At 54.6% G+C, this 24,449-nt stretch overlaps 1 protein-coding gene across 1 annotated transcript in view; it reads right to left on the bottom strand.

The window, feature by feature from the left end:
• Positions 1-24,449, bottom strand: part of GLI2 (GLI family zinc finger 2) — a 237,076-nt gene that overhangs the window by 42,059 nt on the left and 170,568 nt on the right. The window contains exon 3 of the mRNA XM_087819912.1: positions 15,746-15,851. Coding sequence (XP_087676038.1) covers positions 15,746-15,851 — 106 coding nt within the window. The remainder of the gene's footprint in view (positions 1-15,745; positions 15,852-24,449) is intronic.

The following is a 24,449-nucleotide window of genomic DNA, read 5'->3' as shown; positions in this document are numbered from 1 at the left end:
AAGTGCTCTCTGTGCACAGGGTTGTTAGCGAGCAGGATGTAAGCGCAGAGCTGCTGGGGTCCTTGAGGGGAGAGGCAGGACTGAAGACAACTCAAAGATCATCAGAGCTGAGCCGCAGAGCCAGCTTCCTGAACCGAGCCCCTGGGTACGGATGCGGCTTCACCAGAAGCTGGTACCCTCGGCCTTTCAGTATCTGAGCCTATACTTCTGTTGTTTGTTTAAACCAGTTTAAGCTGAGTTTTCCTGTCTTAGGCAACTGCAGGCTGTGCCTAATATGGCCTCCCCTTCCCAGAGTGATCCTGGGCCCAACATCCTACAAGGCAGACTGAAGCCGTAGTTCCCCGGCCTGCCCACCCTGCCACCTGCGGGACGTCCTGCCCACAGCTGCTGAGGCTGGTGAGGGCAGCTGTGCTGGCTACCTTGTGTGGACATGAAGCACGAGGGGGGGGGCTCTGGGTAAGAAAGACAGCCACCGCCTCCCCACCTCTGTGTGTGTGTGTGTTGGTGACGGCCCAGCCTCACCGGGCTGGTTCTGTCGCCGTAGAGGACTCTTTCATTCCCCCAATGAGGGTGCTGGCCTGCCGGCCGGGCCTGGCTCCTCCACCCAAAGGCTGGCCCTTAACATCTTTCCTCTTCCCTCTTTCCCTTGCTCCTTGGTGGGAGGAAGGAAAAGTCCCTGGACAAGACCCAGGCCCAGGCCCAAAGGCCAAGGTGATGGCCAGCTGAAGAAAGAAGGGCAGACAGGGGAGGCTGGACAAAACAAGTGGAGACCTAGCTGGGTGGCGGCTGTTCTGGCCGAACCAGACGCTGTTGCGGGGAAGCAGACACCGCTAACCTGCAAACATTCCCCAGACAGTGACTGCGTGCAAAACACCCCACGACGCTGCAAGACAGGTTTATTATCTCCACTTTAGAGAGGGAAACTGAGGCTCAGGACAGTAATGAGAACTGCCCCGGTGGCAGAGCTGGGATGGACACCGGCCTTTCTGACTGTGAAGTTGGCCTCGGTACTGTGGCATCTCTAACAGTCCCCGGGGAGCCCAGCTCTGCCTCAGCTGCCCACCCTAGAGAAGTTCAGCTCACATCCCTTTCCAGACGCCACCTCAGCTGGTCCCATGCCGAGCCCGGGGTAGGTGCAGGCTTAGGGGAGCCCCCACACATGCAAGTAAAGCTGGGCTTTCAGGCTCTGAACTCCGGCTCTGCCACTCAGCGTGGCCTTGGTGGTGTCCTCTGCCGAGCCTGTGTCCGAGCCTGCAGGATGGAGCAGTGGGGCCTGCTGAGGGCAGCAGTGAGATGGGCTGAACTCAATGTGGTGGCAGGTGCTCAGCCAGCCTCGCCATCCCTTTTCTGAGATTTAACAGGTGAGTAAATGGAAGTTCAGAGGCTGGAGGAGTGGACCCAGCTTACATCTCCCATCATCAAGTCCTAGGCCCCTTCACCATGTGCTGGCCCAAGATTTCTGCAAGGAGATGCAAGGAGAAGCCTAGGCGATGAGAGGCTTACGCGACCACCTGTAACTCTAAGGGCCACACTGCTGGGCCAAGTGCGCATGCCTAGACGCTGGGAGACAGGCGCCATCCCCAGAGCTGGGACGATGGGGACGTGCTGCTAGAGGATGTGTGGCTTCCTCAGGGCCGAGGAGCAGAGTAAGATTCTTGGTAGGAGGAGGAAGGAGGGTGTTGGACCCATAGCACAGCCAGAACCCAGGCACAGGGACAGGAACCAACGTGCTCCTTAATACAATGAGAGGAGGGGACGGAAGTGCAGGGATGGGGCCCTGGTCCCCACCCATGAGCCTGTTTGGAGAGGCAGACAATGCAGAGCTGAGGGGTGCTGACTCACCCAGACTCAGCATGGGCTGCTGGGGGCAGGCTCTGCCCCTCGGGGATGGGGAGCTGGAGGAAGGACCCTGGTTATTCGGAGATGCCCCTCCTGATGGCTTTGTGCAAAGACCTCCTGTGCAGCTTAGCAGGGCCTGAAACAGGCAGCAGTGGGCTCTCTGTGTCCCATTTTGGCCCAGTGACACTGATTTTAGATTCCTAACCAACAGAGCTGTGAGAGAATAACTGTCTTGTTTAAGCCACCGGGTGTGCGGTGACCCATCAGGAGCCACTGCGGTACGTAAGCCTATGGTCTGGGGTGCAGCAGGTCCTGGGGAGGCTCGGACATCGCCATCATTGTTACTGTCACCTTTCTTCCAACATTGTCGGCTCTTAGAGAGCAGGGCATGTGTGTCATTTCCTGGGATAGCCCAGCCCCCATTGGTGCCCCATCAACGGCAAGGAAGGAAAACTCCCCTCGCTGCAGAAGGGCATCCGAGCACTGTGCTCCCACCTCCTATGCACACAGGGCTCTGGAACGTGCCTTCCTGCCCGCCGCCTGGATTACACGGTCACTGACTCCCCATAGTTGAATGCACCCTGCAAACAGGCCTGACACGCCAACCCTCCTGCCCCAAGGACGGCTTGCTCGCACGCACCGGTTCTGCCTTCGGGCTGAGATACTACCACCCACCACGAAGACAGGGCCATGGAAGAGGCCAGTGGGCACAGAGTGGGCAGGCTGCAACCCCTCTGCTGTTGCCAAGCTGCTTGGGGCCGGGCACCCACTTTCTTAGAAACACCGGCAGGTGGCCTGAGGCCCACTGATCTGCTGGAAGGAACAGAGTCCCTAAAGCTGGCCTGGCCACGCTGAGCTCGCTCATCTCAAAATCGGGGCTCCTAGTGCCAGGGCTGGGTGGGTATGGCAGGTGGGTGTCTGTTCCCAGCAGGGCATCCCTGCAGCGCAGGCCAGTGCCTGCTGCCTTAGACCTATACCAACAGACACACAGCTCTGTTGAGCTCCCCTGGGTAGAATTCAAGCTCTTTTCTGAGGGTTTTGATTTTGTTGTTTTTGGGGTTTTGTTTGATATGTGAATCTGTGCATTTGCAAGCTTGCTTCCATGTTTTCCATAGATTAATTTTAAAAGTTCCAGAAATCAAGTCCTTTTCAAAATATACTCCAGGGGTTTACAATTGCAAGATGCACAGTGAATTCTTTTGGAAAGCACTGGAACTGCTCCCACCCAAACTGGAGCCCAGTTTACGTGTTGTGTCAGTCTCTACGTTGCTCTGTGTCTGGCTGTCCCTGTCCATGGGGGAGGCTCTCTGACCAGCAAGCAGGACGCTGTGAAGAGGGCTAGGGCTACCGTGTCCCATTCACACTGTGCATGTGTTCCTGCATTGCTCCCTCCATCAGCCAGCACTGAGCATGGGTCTCTGCCAGCGCTGGGTGGCAAGCTGGGGTCCCAGGAAGACTCAGCCAGTACCCCACACTCAGGCAGCTGGTCACAAACCTGACTGACAAGCGCAGCACCAGGTGTGGTCAGACCCGACATTCCCAGGGTCCACCCTGAAGCTACACGTGCACAGATCTCAGCAGAGTGCATGAGTGTCCATGAGGCTGTGGCGATGACAAGCTGCCAGGGTGATGCTGCTGAGCAGGGAGCCCCAGGTCCAGCCACGAGCTCAGGAAATTACAGCACCCCCCTAAGCCTATAGTTCACACGGTGCCTTGACAACAATCACCACGCTGGGGCCTGAGGGGTTATGAAGAGAGTGTGTATACTGACTGCAGCCTGCAAACAGAAGACAGGATGCTGGAACAGAGTGAAGGGTGAGAAGGGAAGAATTCATCCACTCTGCTGGGGCAATCTGAGAAGGCTTCCTGTAGGAGGTGGCATCTGAGCTGGGCCTAAACTCTTACAGGAGAATAGAAAGAAGGCATGAATAGTGCAGGCCTGGTGCTCTGAGACAGGAGAATAGCTGAACAAAGGGCAGCTCATACTGGGGTATAGCTAACACAGTCCAGGGCCTGAAGCACTGACCAGACAGCTGGCTGGGAGGAGAATGTGTGGAGAAAATCCTAAAGGAAACATTGATGACATGAGCTACGTTACAACTGGGACTTCTCTGCATCCCGGGAGCGAAGAGCCCAGGCAGAGGTTATTTTAACACGTATAACCAATCATGGAGTGAGTAGCCTTACAAGATACAATGCTCATTCAAATCGCTGGGAAAATGACAAGTCCATGGGAAAATGGGCAAAACTGCTGAACAGGTATTTCATAAGAAGGAAACATTACCGGCCAGGAAGTAAAGGATGCTGAGCTCCATTAGTAATATGGGAAACAAAAAATTACAGTCACGGGGAGATGCCACTTTGGCAAAAACACAAATGTTGATGACATGATCCTGGTAACAAGGGGGTGGATGGAGCTGAGCCCTTGGCCCTGCCAGAGGGGCAAGGGCGGCAAAACCACCCAGCAAAAGCCTGGCACACCTAGGAGGGTTCAAAGGTGCCCGCCCTCTGACTTGGCAGCCTCATTCCCAGACACACACTCACTGCAAGGATGGGCCGCACCCGGGCCAGAGGAGGGGAAAGCACCCACCGCAGTACCGTTCAGACTGCAAGGCCCGACGAGCCCAGATGCCCGCCCGCACAGCAGCGAGCTGAAGAACCGGGCCCCGCGCTCAGGGCCACCTGCAGGAGCCGTGCGGTGTGACGAGCAGGAACACACCTGCAACGACCCCACTCACACGGCGCACGCGGCGAAACTGGACAATGCACTGTGGGGGCCTCACCTACAGGCAGACGCTGCAACTGTCAGGGGGTGACGAGCCCTAAACTCCGGAGGCCGTGGGGCAGAGAGGCAGGGGCTGGACAGTGGAGGGGCACACGAGACCTCGGAGATGCTGTGCATCCCTCAGCCTCGGGCTGGGAAGGCAAGGGGATGCCTGTCTGTATATTTTAATCAGGCTTTTGCTACTCTTTTGTATGTCTTTGATATTTAAAAAGACAACATTTTTAAAAAAGCATAACCAGGTGGAGGCTGGCTTTGGGTTAGCAGTTGGTGGAGTGGGTGGAGTTCTGGGGTGGGGAATGGAGCGGCCGCAGGGCTGGCCGTGAACTTGTGTGGGCTCCTGGAAAGCGTGTGAGGATTCAGTGGTGTCTCCCTGGTCACCCAGTGGGCTCAGCCTGGCCGCTCCATCTGTCTGCCACCAAGGCTTCCTCTAGTTAGCCCCCACCGCCAGACATGCCTGCTCTGTGACCGACACACATCTGTATACACATGCAGTCCCTTCGACCACCTCCTCGCCCTGTTCCCGTCACACTCTGCACACTTGCCAGGCCGAGCCGAGGGCCAGCTTTCAGCTGTCGCTCCCCACGCAGAGCAGCAATAAAGAAATCACTGTTTTCAGTTGACAAAGAACAGATTTCTTACTAAGTAAACACTGATGTTTTGGTAGGGAAATTAGGTTATAAAATTGCGCCTACAAAGGAGGCCATACAGATGGACTTGGTTAAGATCTAGCCACACAGGCAACAGGGGTTAATTCAATCGCCCATCCTTTATCACATTTTCCCCCCTCGGAGCAGGAAGATAGGAGGTTATCAGCTTTTCAAACATAAAAACCAGAAAGCATAAAGACAAGAGGAAAATATCAAGGAGCCTTTTCCCTAGGAAAGTGGTGACTGGTACAGAGCTGGGGTGGGAGGAGGCCTTGGACTTGATGCACGTGGGGGGGAGGGAGAAGAACACAGCTGGCCCTGGGGAAGGGCTCTGGGGGACCGGCCTGCATTAGCCCTTTGCAGGTGACCTGTGGCATGGGTTAACCTCCAGGTATGAGGGGCCTTTGTCTGTAAGAGCAGCCCTTACTTGAGCAGAAACTTCCAGAAAGACACAGTTTACTGGGGCCTGTCATATCACAGGACAGATATGAGGGGGTGGAAGGGGAGTCCTGGGTAGCAGTGAGTCACGGGGTTGGGGATTAGAGGGAGTCTTTAGTAAAAGGAGCCGTTTCATTAGCCATCACTAGGGGCCTGGGTCTAAGCAGTGAGCAGAGGCCTGGGGGGAAGGAGGGATACACATGGGCACACTCCCCGCACTGAGAATTCCTCAGCTCGGCCTGGCCTGCCAAAGTGGTATGTGGAATTCCTTTCCTGGACTCCTGTCAAAGCTAGACGGATAATCCCAAATAGTTTAGATAAACGTCTTCTTAGAGGTGGGTGTGCTGCCGTTTTTTACCCAGCTTTGAGTCCATTAGCGTGTGCTTTCAAAAGGTCCCTCTTTCCTACTGGCATGGGTGTGGAGGCCCCTCATTGGAACGGGGCGGCTCCAAAAAGGTAGGGGAGCCCCTTGTGGCTGTAGGAGGGATGGGGAGAGACAGGCCCCCCAAGCATTTCTGCTGATGAATGCTGTCCATTCTTGGTTTCCAGGTGCTCTGGGTTCCCCCTGGTCCCCTTTCCAGTATGCCACCCTGTAACTACCCAATTTCTCCCAGTTCCTCTCCCAGACCAGGAGGTCTATGTGGACAGCAACACTGTGCCCCCATGGGCCTGTATCCCCAACACCTGGCACAGGCTGGCACACATAGGCATTGGGTAGGTATGGCCAAAGGAACTCCCCCCATGAGTTAAGCAATAGGCCAAATTCACATTTCAGAAACGCAGCTCCTGAAAGGAGAGGGTGAAGGAGGGGCTCCCACTGTGCCCAACATATTTCTCCTCCATGGGCGTCAGCAGGACACACTATCCACACAGCGATGCTGGCTGCAGGCATGGGGGCTTGCAGGGTGGCAGCAGCAGGATCACGAGGGCAGGGCGCTGAGCCTGCATTCCCGCAACAAATGTTGGCTCAGGCTGGCAGGAGTGACCCTGAGTGACAGCACTTGGGACACAGATCAACCCAGCAACAATGACTTAGGCAAATAAATTAGTGCACTCTGGGCACTGGCATCAGCTTCTCTCTTGAGTGGACACCTGGACATATGCAGGGGGAGAGAACCCCCACCTCAAATGGCAACCTACCCCCCCAACACCTGTAATTTTACTGTCAGTGACTCATTCCTTTGGGTGAATTACTGTTCCGTTTCCATGCTTTCTGCAGGGATAAGACACTGTGGCTGTAAGACATGCACTGAGATGCCCCTTCCTCTCCGACGATGATCGTGACATAGAGGAGAGTCAAGCATAGGGGTCTGAACTCACTGAATTGCTGAGGATCGTAGGAAGCTCTTCAGTTCTGGGAACCTCCAGGTTTCTCCTCTATGACTTGGGGAGAATATTGCCCACCTTACAGAGTGTTGGGAGGACTGGATATAATACCATCCACCCCAGACCCAACAGGGTGCCTGAAATGAAGTGAGGTTTCCTGTTTGTGTCCACACAAGAGGGAGGAAAGCATGTGATTGTCCAGAGCTCACCCTCTGCCAGACTGTTCTGTGTTCCTGCAACAAATGTTGGCTCAGGCTGGCAGGAATGACCCTTGGACACTCATCTAAGCCTCACATTCACCCATGGGGTGCTGCTGCGCCCTCATTTTAGAGATGAGGACACTGAGTCTCACGGAGGTTACACAGCCAGCCCAGGGACAAAAGGGACTCGAGAGGCACCGGTAGGATTCTGCCCACCTTGTTCTTCCCACATCCACGGGGCATGAGATGGGAAATGGCCAAGGTGATGGGGGCCCAGCAGGACAGGAGATGGTCCAGCGGATCACCTCCAATCTTGCAGGACTGTTCCACAGGGCAGCTGCTCCCACGCCAGCCCTGCACAACATCCCAGCCTCAGACCTGACTCACGTCTGCACCTCAAGATGTGCTTTCCTCCCAGGCCCCTCCTGCCCTCAGCTGGCCACACAAGCTCTCTCCAAAGCCCAGAGCCAGATAGCTCCTCTTCTGCGAGGGGCCAGCATTCATCCAAGATCAAAGAGCAGGCCGCCTTATCAGACACGCTCCTCATTAAACTTTTACCGGCCAGGCTCCATTATAAATGAGCTGTCTGTGCAGCACCATGGAGGACCTTCCTGGAGCTGAGGCTCCCAGGCTCTCGGAGCCAGAAGAGTCTTCAGCAGAGAGCTCAAGCGGACAGTGGGCCTCTGGGTCAGGTTTCCTGGGTTCAAATCCCAGCTGTGACACTTACTAGGAGACTGTCACTGGAGAAAGCGGCCACCCTCACTGTGCCTCGGTTTCCCTACTTAACAAGCGGGAGTGACAACGCTGCCTTCCCTGTAGGGTGCTGATGAGGGTTAGGTGATATAACCCGGAAGGCTGGACCCAGGCTGCTGGGCCTGCTCCGAGAGGAAGGGCCCTGCCTGGAGGGGTCTCCAAGGGCCACTCACATCCCTGTGAGCCAAGGCTCCACATGTGTTTGTCACGCGGTCCTCAGACAGCCATGGAGGCTGGCACACCGGCCCTATAAACAACCTGGTCCCAGGGTTTTCTGGGCTCCATTTACCTGCTGTCTGTTGCTCTGAAGAAGTGGTCAGCCACAGTGGGTTTTACAGAGCGCTCCCTGGAGACAGAAGGAGAGCGAGGAGCCCAGTGGAGGGGGGTGGGGGGGACAGGCCCTTGGTGGGCGACTCCAGGCCCACGCAACCTCTTAGCCCAGGAACCAGGCAGACTTGCTCTTTGGAAATCTCATCTTTACATAAGTTTCTGAAAAACACATATTTGCCGAGGAACGAGAACACAAAGTCAGTCCTCTATGAACCATGAACCTGGTGTGTTGTGCCAAGAATCAAGAGGAAAATATCCACATGTCTTCCTTGGTGACTGGCTGAGGACAGAGCGGTTGGGGCCCAGGACAATGCAGGTGAGCTGCAGGTGGAACAGACGTGTTTATTCATCTCACGACGAGGGAGCAGTCTTTATGGAACACTGACCTTGGAAAAAGCCATCTTCAAGTCCCCCAGGACTAGGAGATTCCTGAGTTCAGCCAGCAATAACAAAGAAACCCCTTTCTTAAGTGAAGCACACCAGCAGAGGCTAAACATCCCCATTACCATGCGGTTGCCGGGATGGAGTTGGGATCAGGCATCTGAACAGCTCTCCCAGGGGGCTCTGGGTAATTTGCACGTGTGACAAAGTGTGCAGATGATGGGAGGTGGGCGCGAGCACCCACCAGCTGGCATCCCCTCTCTTTCCTTAAAGGACCTGAGCCAGCCTGTTGACTTTACATGAATCGACAGCTAAGCCCCAGAGCCATCTGCCCCTAACAAGAATCCCCTCCTCTCCGCTCTGTGCAGGATGGCCGTGGGCCATGACCACTGCAGAAACCACAGCTCTGGATCACATGTTCTGCAGGGGAGCGATTAGTGGTGGTCAGTCCAGAAGCTGGGCAGGTGCTAGGGACCGTGGATGTCAGCGCTCAGGCATGGGGCCAGGCAACAGGAGAGGAGGGGACTGTCCTTCTCTTGGTTGAGATGTAGCTGTCCACTACCCCCTACCTCCACCCCAATATGCTCACGTCCTTCTGCAAGCTGAGAATATGAATAGATTTTGGTCAACTTGTGGCACTGGATCTGTGAGTAGGTGATGAAGAGGAGCCAGGGGATTAACACCCACTCTTCAGAGTCCTCATCATTTAGAGACAAAGCCTTGCACCCTGTGGGTTCTGACTCTGGAAACACACACACCTCTGGGTCCACTTTCGTGGGCATAAAATAAGAAAAGTGGTCTGTGGTGGCGCCCAAACTCTGGTCTGTGGGAACCTGTGAACTCTGGCTTGTGAGCACCCATAAACAAGCAGATTCCCAGGCCTCACCCTATTTTGAAGGAATCAGAAATTCTAGGGTTGGGGCCTAGGAGTGTGCATTTTTAAGATACGCCCCAGTTCAGATTTGCAGCCAGGTTTGAGAACTGCTGCACGAATGGTCTCTGTAACTTTTGCGGCTGGAATCAGCTGGAGTTGGTCCTCTCTGAAGCCCCAGGGTAGGGCTGGGATGGGAAGGACCCCACACAACAGGGCGAATGGAAGGTCAACCCCAGCCTCCAGAACCAGGAACATGAGCATCTACCTTCCTGCCAAGACGCCAAGACAAACGAGTTAACCTTGCCCCAGGCAGCCCATACTCCTGTTTGCATAACACTGAGGAACTGGGGAACTCAGCAGTGACCCTGCCATGCTTCAGCCCAGGTCTCCTGGACATCAACACCAGGAGAGCCAGGGGTCAGCAGGAGGTCCAAAGTGCTCCACTCTCCTGCTGGCAGTCACCAGGCAATGAGGAGACAGCAGGGCCTTCTCTTCTCACCCCTGAGGAAGGACTCTGGGAGCCTCAGGAGCATGTCCCCATGGGGGGGGGGGGTCACAAGAGAACTCAGTCTGACCAGCAAGAACCCCTCCAGCCATTTGTCTCCCATCACCTGTGGTTCACAGGTAAAAGGTTTGCCCCAGGAGTCCATGGGCAGGGCCGCTCACCCTCTGGAACCCTTTCAGCATTAGCAAGCTCTGCAAGTCCTGCCCTGGGCCTGTTTCTCCAGGTAACTAGGAAGGTGGCTCTGTAGAGGAGGGAAAAGCCGTCCAGCTGGGCTGCGCCCTTGGGTGTCCGCACTCCAAGCCTCAGCTCTGCTCCCCTCCTGCCCGGGACCACAATGAGAGCTGTGGTCCCCACTTCTGCCCACCCTCTAACTGCTCCTCCAGTTACCCTGAACATAAATCTCACCACTCCTGCTCCTGATGCCAGAAGGATAAATTCCTCTATTAGGGGAAAAAGGTCCTTCCTCTCTTCATCCTCAGTGGTTCTTCTTCAGCCCAATTTCCCGCCTTCCTATGTCACAGTCACCCGACAGTAGTCCCTTCCAAGGACAAGCCCTGGCCTGCCCCTACCAACAGGTCCCGTGGCCTGCAGCGAACTCCCTTCTCTGATAGGCCAATGGGGCAGCCACAGTAATAATCGCTGTGAGCGTCTACTGAAGGCTTCCAAACCTCCGAAGCGCTTCACTTAAATTATCCCATTTAATTCTCAAAGTAACTCAGTAGATGGTATAGGTACCCTTATTGTGTATTATGCCCTTTTACAGATGAGAAAACTGAGGTTCATTCCTTCAGGTTGGTCAGCACTGGGGTTCAAGCCCATGGAGCCTGGCAGGGCCGGTGACAGCAGTGCCCCTATGGGCCAGGGCAGGGTGAAGGGGGCCCAGGTGGAGCACTCCGCCCGGGGCCCTGGGCACTGGGGCTAAATCACGCAGCTATTAGGACCCTGACCACCAGCAGACTGGGGCCTGGGGGCCTGAGCAGAGGCCCTGTGCACAAGGCAGCAGGCAGGGGCCTAGGGCTGACTGGAGACGGCACTGCGCCTCATTTGCTGAGCAACGTTTGTGTAATTAGACACATTTGGTGCCGCAAGGAGGAGCGGGCTACAGCAGGGCTTGATGGATCGGATGCTCCGCCAGGCTCCGACCATATTAATCACAGGAGCCAGGGCCACAGGGTCCGCTTTTCTCCCAGGCTTTGTCCCGTTTCTTACCTGGGACACTGAGGGCAGGGGTAAAGGGGTGGGCTTTGCAGCACCCGCCTTGTCCCCTGTGGCCTGGCTGAGGACCCACTGTCCTAAGGACAAAGTGGAGCCACTGGCAGCCCAGATGAGCAGGATGCGGGGACATTGCTGCTGCCCATGGCTGGGTGTGAACAAGACGAGCCCCTCCTTGGCTGGGGAGGAGAGCCTTCGCTCCTCAACCCTGGAGCAGAAGCAAGCACGTCCACCGTGCAGGGCACGACCTGTGGGAGTCAGGACACCTCGCTGAGCCTGTGTCTGCACCTGTAAGCTGCAGATTATAACCATCTCACAGGGTAATCAGGCAGTGAAATAACAGTAGACTGGCTCCGGGGCAGAGCTGGGCCTGCTGCTGGCCCCACACAAATTACTCACACCCCCTACTGTACTCTACTGCACGATGCTAGGCTCGCCACTGGGGTTGCTGATGCCAAATGACTGAACAACAACTCTCAGAGCAGCCCCCTTCCTACGCCCTGGGACCTGAGAATGGGACCTTCTGTGGGAAGAGGGATGTTGCAGATGTTGAGTTCAGGGCTTCCTGGAGGCAATCACAGGTGTCCTTATCGGAGAGGCAGAGGGAGAAAGGACCACAGAGGAGGAGGAAGGCCATGTGCGGACAGAAGCAGGGGCAGAAAAGGCATCGTGATAAGGGGGAGGGGTTGTGAACCAAGGAGATGGATTCTTTCCCGGAGCTTCCAGAAGAAACTGGTTCTGCCAACATCTTGAGTTTAGACCCATAAAACTCACTTCAGACTTCTGGCCTCCAGAACTATGAGACAAATCTGTATTGTTTTAACCCACTAAGTTTGAGGTAATTTGTTACAGCAGCAACAGGAAACTAATACACGGCCCTCCAGTTATCAAGTGAAGTGAGAGAGCCACCGGGCCAGTGAGTGGCAAGACCATTTCCACAGGCCCATCGGCCTGGTCAGACTTCTCCTGCGACCTGCCATCACCACCTACTTCTCCAGGTGCTAGGCCCACACGCGCCTCTCCCTGGTTAGGAAGAAAGCAGGCCCAGAGAGGGACATGCCTGTGTCCAACCCAGAGCTGGTGAGCGGCAAAGCCTGGAGAAGACTCGAGGGTGACCTCCTGGCCACAGCTCCCCACTAGCACAGGGAGGCACAGCACTAGGGGCCCCTCCTTCAGCAACAAGGCTCTGCTTGCACAGTGTTTCAAATCTGAGCTTGCAGCAGAGCATAGGCTTCACCCTGAAGTATCTGACTCAGCAGGTCTGGGCCGGAGCCTGAGAACCTGCATTCCTAACAGGCTGGGAACCGCTGACGTAGGGGCAGTACCCTAACAAAGGGCAGTACATGCTTTCAAGAAGGATTCAGCTGAACCTGCCCAGAGGTCCTGGGGTCATACACGTGCTCCTTAGAGGCCAGTGTGCGACTGAGGGTCTGGAATCAGAGGCTGGAATTAGATTTCTAACTCTCCCAATCCCTGAGCAGGCGACCTTCATGCTAGTTATTTGATCTCTCTGGGTTGCCTCAGTTCCTTCATCTGTAAAATGGGATGACATGAAATGCACATTTCACAGGGTTGTTGAAAAGATTAAGTGAGATGAAACATGAAGTGTTTCCAACAGACACAAGGTCAGAGTTAATTTGAGGAATAGCGTTCACACGTTGTGGGGTCTTACACCTCTGTCACTCCCCTAGGTGTGTGGGAGATGTTCCCCTGCAGTGATGAACCTGCATGGATCCCCTCCAGGAGCCCTCAGCACTGACCATGCTTACGACTAGCACTGGGCCCCTTGCAAGGAGCACTGTGCTACTGGCCTGCTGTGCCCAGGATCTGTCGCTGAACCACCCAAACATTTCTCAAGAGCAGAAAATCAGCAACTCCAATCCCCTTCTAGATAGGCACTCAGCTCCCTTAGCATGCTTAGGATTCACAGATGCCACAACCGAGCAATTTTCAGGTGACCCACTAGCTCCAAATGTATGCATCTCCCAGAAGCTGCTGTGGCCTCAGTCAGATAAGTGTGGTAGTTAGAAGGCCTGGGAGGTAGGCAGGGAGCTAAAGTGGGTACAAGGCTGCAGCAGCAGGTCCCAGTCAGTGAGAACCAGCTACAAGTACTGAAATAAAATGAAAAGTTCCCAACATGTCGAAAGCCATGGCAGACAATGTCCAAGTCTGGGAAAATTTGAACAACTCAGTAAACAGTGAGAACCAGAGGCTATAACTCATAGACTATCACAAGTAGAATGCATTTATTTGAAATAAAGAAATGGGGAGAAGGGACAGCTGCTCCTTCCAGGAGAATTCTAACAGAGAAGTGTGGAAGGAATGATGTTAATGGAAAAGTGGCACTTGGCAAAGACTAGTAACTCCTGTGTCGGACCAGAGCCATCGTGGATGTTAAAGTTTGCTGGTAACAATATGAAGAGAAACAGGATATTCACGTATTACCACAGTATCGCCCCACAATTAATCACTACAAAGGGACCAACTTTAACCTGAAGAAACTCACCTGAACCAAGAGATCAAAAGGAATCTGCAGTGATGAGAAATATTGCCTGGACGTGCCCCCGACAGGAAGGGCGCGCCGCCGCTTTCCTCATCAATCTCCCAAATGCATATTCTGAATTTAATCGTGAGGCAACATCAGACAAACCCCAACGGAGGACGTTTTATACAGTAACTGGCCCGTCCTCTTCAAAATGCCAAGGTCATGAAAGAGACTGAGCAGGAGTCCCAGATTAAAGATGACTATGGAGATAAGACAAATGAATGCAAAAGCTGGATCCTGAACCAGAGAAAAAAAGACAATAGCAGGCCCCCCGCCAAATCTGGGTAAGGCCGAGAAGTTAGTTAGCAGCGCTGTTAACGCGTGAGGGAGGGAGTGGGTGAAGTAACGAAGGTATAATGGAAATCTTTGTACTATTTTTGCAACTCTTCTTATGAGTCTGAAATTATTCCAAAGTAAAAGACATTTTTAAAAAGCAAATAAAAGCCCCAGATTTGATTTGTCTTGGGGAGGAAATGTGTGCCCAGTAGTAGGAGTCACCTGAGGGCTGGGACACCTTCTCAGACACCTGCCTCCCGAGGGGCACAGGGTTTGCTTTGGCTTAATAAGCCCTCCGCAGGGATTTACTGACTGCACTCGAACAGGAACTGGGCGAGCGGGGGGGTTTGTCTTCCGTGGGTGGGAGGGTGGAGAGGGCCGAGCGCTCAGCAAACAGTGACCCGCACCTATTACACGTCAGCCACTGTGGGTGCGGAGGTGAGAGGCGGGCAGAGCCTGCTGGGACGCAGGTGTGAATCCTCATTCCCGAGCGAGAGCTGGGTGGGGATCCGGGCAGGCCCACTCAGTGTGCAGGATCTCAGTGCCCGCAGGAGGCGGTGGCTCCTCCCCTGAGGCTCGGAGGGTCTGGCGGAGGGGGCCAGGAGGAGAGGCAGGTCTAGCCAGGCGGGGCACAGGGGCCGAGGCACAGGAAAACGCGACAGGGCTGAGAGGGCTAGAACCACAAACAGCAACCTGGCCAGGTGAGGTGGCTGGGTCAAGAGGGGCCACAGGGCAGCTGATCCTGTGCAGTAGGTGCCCCCAAGGCAGGTGTGGGAGCAGCGGAGATGTTGGGGGAGGGCCTCTTTTCTGACAGCAGACAGATGGGGGAAGCATGGGCGCTGGTCTTCAAGTAGAGACCAAGAAAAGTGACATCAGCTACAGGCCTCAAGAGGTGTAGTGAGCCAGCATGGTGTCTTACTACCTGCGGTCTCAAAGCAGAAGCAGAAAGAGGCCCCAAAGTATAACGTTGAGCTTGTCCTTATAAGTCAGGCGACCCTATAATTCAGCATCCAAGTTGGGACGCCTTAGAGCAGAGGTGGGGAACGTCTGGCCCACGGGCCATATATGGCCCGCAAAATCATTTGGTTTCACCCTGCCAAGGCAACTCCAGGAGGGACTCAAAATTCAATAAATGTAGGAGCTTTTTTCATAGCTAATTTTTAAATTGATAATTTTGTATGGCCCATGAATGTTATAAATAGCCAAATGGCCCTTGGCAGAAAAAAGGTTCGGCACCCCTGCCTTAGGGAGTGACAGGAGTGCCATGAGTGCCATGAATTATTATGCCGAGACAACATATAGCGAAGGTCACCATACTTACATGGGACCTTTGGCCTGAAGGGGATTCCCACTGCATGGGTGGGTGAAGAGCCCCAGGGTGCTCATGGATTCACCAGGAGAGTCTGTGGCCTTGGAAGGGTGAGGTGCGAGACGGCAGTGTTTCCTTTCAGGGAACCATAGGAGGTGGGGGTTCACATCCCACCCACACATTCACTTGGGGTCCCGGATCAGTGCACTCGTGGGTGGCAAAGGTGACTGCTAGGACGATGCAGATTGGAAACTCCAAAAAGAAAAAAGCAGGCAAGGTGGTGGATGCTGGCAGCCCGGCTTCCTGGGCAGAGGGCGGAACTTACCCGTGCACGCTGTGGACAGAGTGAGGCTCATAATGGTACCTTCCCTCCTGGTGTCTCATGTCAATCGGTAAGGGAGCATGGAACGCTGGCAAAAGATGCTGCGGCACTGTACGGGGAGAGAGAGACAGGACTTCAAAACCTTTTTCCTCCCTTGAAAAGCAATTTTCAAAGGACTCTAAAGCTCAATGAATTTCAGAGCAAGAGCAGTCAGGACAGGGGGCTCCGAGGTGCCCCGGCTATCACACACCCAAGAAGGGGGATGAATAAATAATCAAAGTCGGCCTGAGAATCCTACATCTCTCACATAAAAGATCCCCAACCGCGCTCTTGACAAAGACAAGCAGCTAAGCGCTCTTTGAACTCAGGGAGATTACAGGCTCGGCTGCAAATCAGGGCTGACAGAGCCGACAGGCTTCTGCCCATCCTGGCCTTGGCTGCGTGGCTCCAGCAGCCCCGGGTTATGGCATCCACACAGGCTGGCAGTATTTACCTAGAACCATCTGCGGAGCCAGGGCCCGCTCCAGCTGCAGCCAGCAGACACCTATGTGGGAATGTTAATTCTCCAGCTCTTAATATTAATTACTGACCCTAAGTGCGCTGGCGGTGCCTCCGAGATGTAAATGCCAACGGGTGAGCATCAGTTTCCAGAGGTGAGTCAGCCCCTGTCTGCACTTGGCCTGCCCTCAACAAATCATCATGATAATTGTAGGATGCTCTTTGCTTATTAAGAAAAAATTCCTGGGTACCCTGGAGGCAAACATAATTATAGGTGCTAGGAAAACAAGGCTCTTTAAAAAGTAGTTAGGCTGGGAAAGGGCTAAGAAGTGGAGATTTCTCCGTCAACTCTCACTCGGGAGGAAGGCTGCAGGCCAGCGGGAGTCACGCTGAGTCTGAACTGCTGACTAGTTTAAAGAGACGCGGACGGTTTATTTTCCACACACACCGGTCAGCAGCCTGCCAGTCCGGCCGTAATAAATGCACACAAACAATGCTGCTAACCATTTCTGTGCAAACAGATTCAGGTACCGTACTGTAAACACTATCAATTCTTTTATTTTATTGTGGTAAAATACATATAACAGAAAACGTACCACTTTAATCATTTTTAAGTGTACGGTACAGGTAAGCACATTCATGTTGTTGTGCAATCTTCACCACCATCCATCAGAGGATGTCTTTCATCTTCCCAAACTGAAACCCTGTACCGACGAAAAACTCCCTGTCTTCCCCTCCCCTACTGCCCTCCCTACCCCTGGCCCTGGTGACCACTGTCCTATTTTCTGTCTCTACGAATGTGACTCATATGAGTCGAATCACACAGTATTTGTCCTTTTGTGTCTGGCTTATTTCACTAGGATCTTGTCCCCAAGGTTCATCCATGATACCATGTGCCCGATAGATATACCACGTTTTGGTCATCCATTCATCCCTTGATGGACACTTGGTTTGAATGCTCTGAACTCTAAACATCAGGAAACTTTTCTCCTGACATTTAAACTTAGATTTTATATATTCAATTTTATCTTCATAGTTCCACAATACTGGCATCTTCCATGGGGACTGGGAACAAAGAAAGCCAATCTTCTCACCCTGATTAAATCAATTTGCCAAACCCAGACTCCAGAAATCTTGGGCTCAAAGGGGAATTGGCCTCCATAAATGGAGGGCCAGCACTGGCCTGCTTCCACACAAAAGACACACTGGGCTTTCCAGAGCCCCCAGGGAAGTCAAGCGGGGAAGCAGTGCTCACATCCCAGAGGTGCAGGAGAGCCCGTGTGGTGTCTTTAATGTGGCCAGGCAGACCAGATCACAGTATTATTAATAAGTAAACACAGTTTGTTTAGTTTGTTTTTGTGTATGTCTGAATGTTTCCCTGCATGTCCAAAAGCCCCCTGGGGGAGCCAAGGTGGGCGTTAATGCACCCATTTCACAGATGAGAAAATGGAGGCCAAGTATGATTTTAGCTCCAAGTCACAGGGCTGAAAAATGGTAGAGCCAGGAGGAGAATCCAAAGCCCCGGACGGCTGGTCATGGCTGCAAGCCCCTGGTGCAAGGGGAATGCCTAGGCCTCCCGTCACCACCTGGCTCTTGTATTGTATTTAACAAACGCACACAGTACCGGCCCTGCTCTAAGCACTTTGCAAATATCAACTCCTAGGTCTTCACAGCAATCTCGAGCTGCATTCACCCCAGAATCCCTGGTTTTCCCACTTGCCATCCCCCAGCACACTGTGAGCTTTTCTCCCCCGTGTTTTACCTGTAGGGTTGCAATACCTCCCCAACCAGGGCCCCACCTAATCAGCTGTGAGCACCCCACCCCCCAACCAGGGCCCCACCTAACCAGCTGTGAGCAGAGATGTTTCTCTGTGCAAGATTAATGCAACTTCTTCAGGTCTAAAGAGCTCCGACATCCACAGGAATGGAGTGCTCATGCTAGTTTACTAGGCAAACATGAAGTGGAGTGGCGCTGAGGCTGACCTGGCTGCTCCACAAAACCGGGTGCCTGTGTGTGCACACGCGTGGCGGGGGGGGGGGGGGGGGGGGGGCTTCTGGAAGAGACACAAGGGACAGCCATCCCCACAGTCCCACTGCAACCTGGTCTGCTCTTCTTTCTGCCTGGTCCCTGGGGAGAAGGCTGTGGAGGTTCCAGGGGAAGCGGCTTTCGCTTTCTCAAGTTGGGGTGGCAGATCAGGACCTCGGCAGCCCCTGCTGCCCTCCAGGCAGCTGAAGCCCATGGAATGAGTAGGCGGCAGGGCCTCTGGCCACAGCCCTGCACCCCTCATGTTACCTCTTGGAGTCCCCAGGAGGAGCCCGGGGACACGCGTCAGGGCTTCCCTCCGTGCAGGCGCTGCTGCGTTAGGTCAGCCAGCAGCCTGAGCACAGCCCGGTCTCCACGGAGGGGGGGGGGGGGAATAGCCCCAGGTGCTCGCTCATCTTCAGCGAAGCCGCCGCCCCAGGGCCTTCTCTCGGCACCTCATTCCGTGTCGCCATCAACCTGCTCTTACCCCGGTTCTTCAGGAAGCACACTGGGGCTCTGAGTGCTGTCGTCTGCTTGTAGGACAGCAACAGTCAGGCAGTGTGTGGCTCATTACCTCTCCCCAAGAACCCATGTTTCCCAGCACCCAGCAGCCCCTCAGCAACAGGCCTCTGAGGACTCCCATCCACACGGCCACCCCCGGTGTGGCCCGGGAAGGACGGACGTGCCTGCGATCAGCTAGCAGGTAATGTCCAGACGCCTCTGCCCACCTTCAGAGGAGGCCCAGTCCACTCAGGGCAGTGGGGCTGTCTGGGCAGCAGTCACTACAGGAATAACCACTCATTCGTTCCTTCCTTAGCTCATTCCTTAGCTCATTCCTTCACCTGCCTTGCATCAAGGGCGTGCTGCGTAGCAGGCAATGTTCCAGGTCCTGGGAGCCGGGCGGTGACTGCAGTCCACACTGCCACCTTCACAGAGTGGTAGAGTTTTCCCAGGGAGACAAGCCGTGAACAGACTAGCAAATACATTTATAACATAATGTCAGAGGATGGCAAAACTGCGAGGAAGCTGGGCTGGGCAAGGGAACAGAGGAGACTTGGGTGTAGGGTGGAGTGTGTAAGGGCTCCCTGCAGGGCAGGCGGCACCAGGCAGGGGAAACAGCAGGTGCAAAGGCAAGAACGGGCCATTTCAACGCCAGGCTGCCATGGCCAAAGCGGAGGGTGGGGGTGAGAGACAGAAAAGAAGGCTCCATAAGCCCGGAGGGGCTGTGGGAAGGACTGTGGGATTTGGGGGGAAGCGGGGGTGGGAAGAAGGGTTCTGAGCAGGAAATCAAAAGGCCACATGAGTAGGGCCAGGCGGTGTGGGGCAGGGGCACGCAGCGGCCAGGAATCCCAGACTGGCCCTGCCACTAGTGACCATAGAACTTTGGAGAAATTGTGTCCCCTTTTCTGGGTCTCACATTACCTGTCTGTACAGTGAAGATCAGGTGAGCATTAACTTCCTTCTTACCAGAACTATCCTGCTATTTGTGAATGGTCACCTGCTCCTCTGGGAAAGGGCTACACTGGTCTCAGCTAGTGACACAATGAGGCTGCGGGAGGGATCCCTGAGCCGCCAAGGTGGGGGGCACTGGGGCACAGGCACTGTTTAGTCTTTATAGCCTTATCTGTACAACTCACAGACCCAGGGGCCCTCTACATCCACCAGCCCATCAGCCGCAGGCTCAGTCACCAGAGCCACTTGTAGAACCCCCAAACTGTCTCTGGGACCAACTGTGCACCCTGGATAAACTGAGGATGAAGGCTGACCCAGGAGCATCTGCGGTTTAGTGGTCTTTCAGACCAGCGAGGACTGTCCCCACACACACCCGCTCGGGGGCAGATGCTTAGCCTGGGGCCCGCCAGGCCCAGGGAGGAGGGCGCCCCACTGTGGGCTCCCGCGAGCATTGCTCTGTCCGGGGGCCGTCAGCAGCTCCCCCGGACACGAAGATGAACAGGGACAAGAGCTGCCTTCGGCGATGTGTTGAAGGGGACCCTTCCACACATTGTTTTCATTGTGGGCTCTTTTTTCAAGTTAAACAAAACTCCAAACTCAATCACATCCTTCCGGCAGCGGAGAACACACACGCGCCACATGCCATTTCAAAGCGCGGTGCTCTTTTAAGTTTCTGACGAAGAAACCCTGAGATGGGAATTTTCTATGGATCACCCGACCCCCTCTGAAAAAAAACGCACATTTGTTTTTGATCCTACACAGAAGACCAACGGTCTGAGAAGCTGAGGATGGTGGCTTTTTTAACCCCAGAATTTTTCTGTGCCAAGGTTTAAATGACCAATGCTCCTTGGCTGGTGGCCCCAGGGGTGAGGCCAAGCTGCATCGGCCGTGTGTCCCTGGTTCAAGGATCTCGCTGCGTGAGTGAGCCGGCCACTGGGAAGGGGCAAGGGGGGCCTCCCTGGAAGCCAGGCTCTAGTTAATGTCCCATCAACGAATGATGACGTTGGTGAGTTTCTCCAGGAGAGGATGGGGCAGGATCAGCAGGGCTTCAGACAAAGAAACAGGAGAACTGGGTCATCGAAACATGACCGGGCAGCTGCGTTAGCAGCTGGAGGAATTCCCCTCAGATGAAGTCATGTGTTGCTACAACACAGAGGTTGCCCTGAGGGCTGAGCTCAGAGAGGGGCCAGAGCGGCTGGCCCACAGCTGGAGGGGCTAGCTGGGTGAAAGCAGCTATTTCCCAGGCGAGACGGGACGTGTTGGGGACGCACCAGCTGTCTGGGCTGTCCAGTCCCTAGAGATTAGCATGGTGTCCAGGTACTGTGGTCTTTTCCATCAGAAATGAAGGAAGGACTAAGTTCAGAGCTCTGGGGTTTCTGCAAGAAGAGCTGCCTTGCCCTGTCACTGACCAAGGGATGGTGCAGGTGGGCATCTCTGGAAGGAGGCCTGGTCCTGGCACAAGGCAGGACTGAGTTATGATGAAGCACAAACCCATCTCAGTGCAGCCTGTGGGATTCTGGGAGGGAGGCTAGGGGCCAGAGCAGGTCATGGATTTCCATCCTTCCTGAGTAGCTGGCCCATGCCCCCAAGTCACCGTGCAGGAGGTCAATTCTGTGGCCTCCTCATGGGTACTCTGGTGGGCTCCAGGTGGCCTCTGATAAGCTAAAAAGAGGCATTTTAACTTGACATGGCTGGGGGGCCAGAAAAAACTTTCTGGCTCCCAATTTCTCTCACACTATGAGGGACTCTGCTTGGGATTCCCCATTAATAACTAATTGATCATGTTCCTTTCCCTTGTCACTTCTTGCATCTAAAGTAATATCCAAGGCAGTCATTTCATTATTTTACTTAAAAATAAACTAGGGAAGTCAAAGAAATAAATTCACACTAAAGTGTAGATGACTTACCAGGTGGCTTTCCCCCTACTGGAAGGACCTAGGCATCAAGAGACACCTGTATCTTTGAAAAAGGAAGGTGCTAATGTGGAGGGAAAAAACAGCAGATGGGTAGGCTTGAAGTCATGCACAGTGAGCTGGATAGCCAGACTGAAACTGGCTTGCTCCGGAGCTGTACGTCAGTCAAATGACAGTCCTAAGGGGGAGGACCTATCCCCACGGTCTGAGGAGCTTGGCACAGGAGTAGGAAGCATGTGAGCCATAAACCAGACGGGCAGGGTGTGAACTCCTGTTTTGTCACTTCCTGGGAAGTGTCAGGGTCTTCGTCTGTAAAGTGGGAAGGACATCCACGTAACTACTGTGCGGTGGAACAGCAGTGTCTGGCCCGGAGCGGGATCTCAGGAGTGGGTGGTTCCCTTTCCCATCAATGCGAACTTCGGAGGAGATGTGAACAAGGCCCCAGTCTGGTCACAACAGGAGCTTTTCCCTGATCCCTGGTGTGAGGGACCACGATGCGTCAGACGGGAGCTCATACGCAACATCTGCGGTTGATGCGCACTCCACGCTAACTCAGTGCTCCCGCTCACTGCGGGCAGAGCGGGCACGGGCAGTGGGCACCGGCAGGGATGCCGGGTCATGGCCTTGGGCACTGTGGGAAAAGTATCCTACAAGAGAATCCCTGCTGACCGCCACCCCATTCCCGCGGGCCCATCCCCCAGGGGCTCAGGCAGCTGCTCTCAACTCCAGCATTTCCCATCGTTCATGCCGTGCCGTCACTGGTCAGGACAGAACAAACAGGGGAGGGGACTCACAGGTGGCCTGGTAGTTCTGCGAGTAAACGTTGTGAATTTTGTTTGAAAAGATGATGTTTAAAATAAAAAACCACACAAATTCCCGCCTCATCTGCCTTCAGCCACATTGCCAAGTGCTGCAGCAGTGACTGACCCTCAGCAAAGTCAGGGGCAAAGAAGCTCAAGGCAGAAGAGGGTGTGGCCAGGTCCCGGAGGGTAACACTCCGGTGTGCGGAGGACGGTGGTTCAGAGGGTGGGACCCCTTTAATGACCCAGCTGGCTTAAAGCAAACCCAGCTCTGCCCTCCAGGAAGCGAGGGATCAATGGCCCGGACAAGTGCACTCTGAGAGGACTCACATCCCAACCTCAGGTACTCTCCACTCCACCCTTGATGCCTACCTGCCAATTAAACTGTGTAACCCGCAGGGAAAGGGAATGTGAAGATGCTCTGCAAAATGAAAAAGGCTAATTGTTGGGGGAAGAGATGGCGATCAGCACCTTTATTTTTGCCCCCATGACCCAGACACTTCAGCTGGACACTAGCTGGTTGCCTGTTCGATTAAGGTCTCTGTTTCAGCCACTGAAGCTGGCTCCTCATAAGTCCCAGAGGGCAGGACACCTCGCTCTCTCCCACTCCTGTGAGGATCCCAGGCCCACTCCTCAGGAAGCTGGAGCTCAGACTTCCCAGAAGACATCACAAACGGCAACACTAGCTACAAAGAAGAGACTGCGCACTCCCTCCCTCAGCCCGGGTCTGATCAAGGGAGATGATGTCGTTCAGACATGTGGTCCCTCTAACATGGCCTTGACTGGCACATGCTGTGGGGTCTCATCAGGTCCAGCTGCTCGGCCTTCTCCGGACTCCACAGTGGAGCTGCCACCACCCTGGGCACAGCTCTCAACCCCAGGTCCCGGGCCGCGGGCCCCAGGCCCACCTAAGGCTTCCCCACTCAGTCAATGGATGAGGACCCTGCTTGAGTGCTCTGGGGGCCCCAGGAATAAGAGGCACACTTCCTGCCCCAGGGGCAGCTGTGCAGAAGCCATCTGCAAAGTGCAGTGTGGCCCTATGTGATGAGTGGGGTCCGCTCGGTACAGGCTGCCAGGATGGCCTTGGGCTCAAGGAAGGGAGATTTCCACGGAGCCCAGAGCAGCCAGGAAGGCTCTCTGGAAAAGGTGGTTTTGGAGCTGGGCCCTGAAGGGGAGACCTGGAGGGAAGGGAGAACATGACGAATTCTTCAGGCTCAGGCAGTGTGGACAGCGGACTCCATGGTTTCTGTCATGGTGTGTGGCATGTGACTCTTGACCCGAACTGTGTGGCCTCTCCTGTACACGTGGAACTAGGAACACCTTGTCCTGGGGTCCTCCAGGAAATTAAATGATGTGCACACAAAACAGGAGGCACCGTGAACACCTAAGACACTAACATCGGTGGTTCTCAGACCCAAGAACCACCTGCAGGCTTTGTTAAAACGCCATTGTTGGCCTCATCCCCAGATTTCCCACTTCAGCAGGCCTGAGAATCTGCATTCGTAACAAGTGCCCAGGGGATGTTGACAGTGCTTCTCAGAGGCCGCACTTGGAGACCTACTGGCCTGTTACCTTTTGTACATTTCCTGTCCCTGCCGTGGCATCGGTGTTCCCACTTGCAACAGTAAATAGAGGTTATCTCTAATATTTGTGCCTATAATGGATGCACTGTACTAGACAGAGAATGGTTGCAGCTGGAGAAATTGAACATGGTTGATGAGAGAGAACGCCCTGGGTGTGACATTCAAATATGGTGACTATCGCATTGTCCCAGCGTTTCTGGGTAGTGGGCTCGAGGGGCCTGAGCACCACGAGGATGTGGGCTGTAAGGCGTCCTCACACCTGTGCTTCTCCACGCTTTGGAACAAAGGTGCTGCCGCTGTGAGAAGCCCAGGATGGCACACATGCATGCCTCCTGGCTTGGGGTGGCCTCAGTCACCTCTGAAACCCTGCAGGCATGTTAACTCAGATGGCTAAGGCCTCTTCCAGGGGGAGTGGTGTCACCGGCCCAAGCACCAGAG

The sequence above is a fragment of the Miniopterus natalensis genome, chromosome 8 (genome assembly GCF_054644295.1).
Source record: "Miniopterus natalensis isolate mMinNat1 chromosome 8, mMinNat1.hap1, whole genome shotgun sequence".
NCBI classification, from domain to species: domain Eukaryota; kingdom Metazoa; phylum Chordata; class Mammalia; order Chiroptera; family Miniopteridae; genus Miniopterus; species Miniopterus natalensis.
The sequence above is the reverse complement of the archived record's forward strand: the minus strand, read 5'-3'. Positions and strand labels throughout refer to the sequence as shown.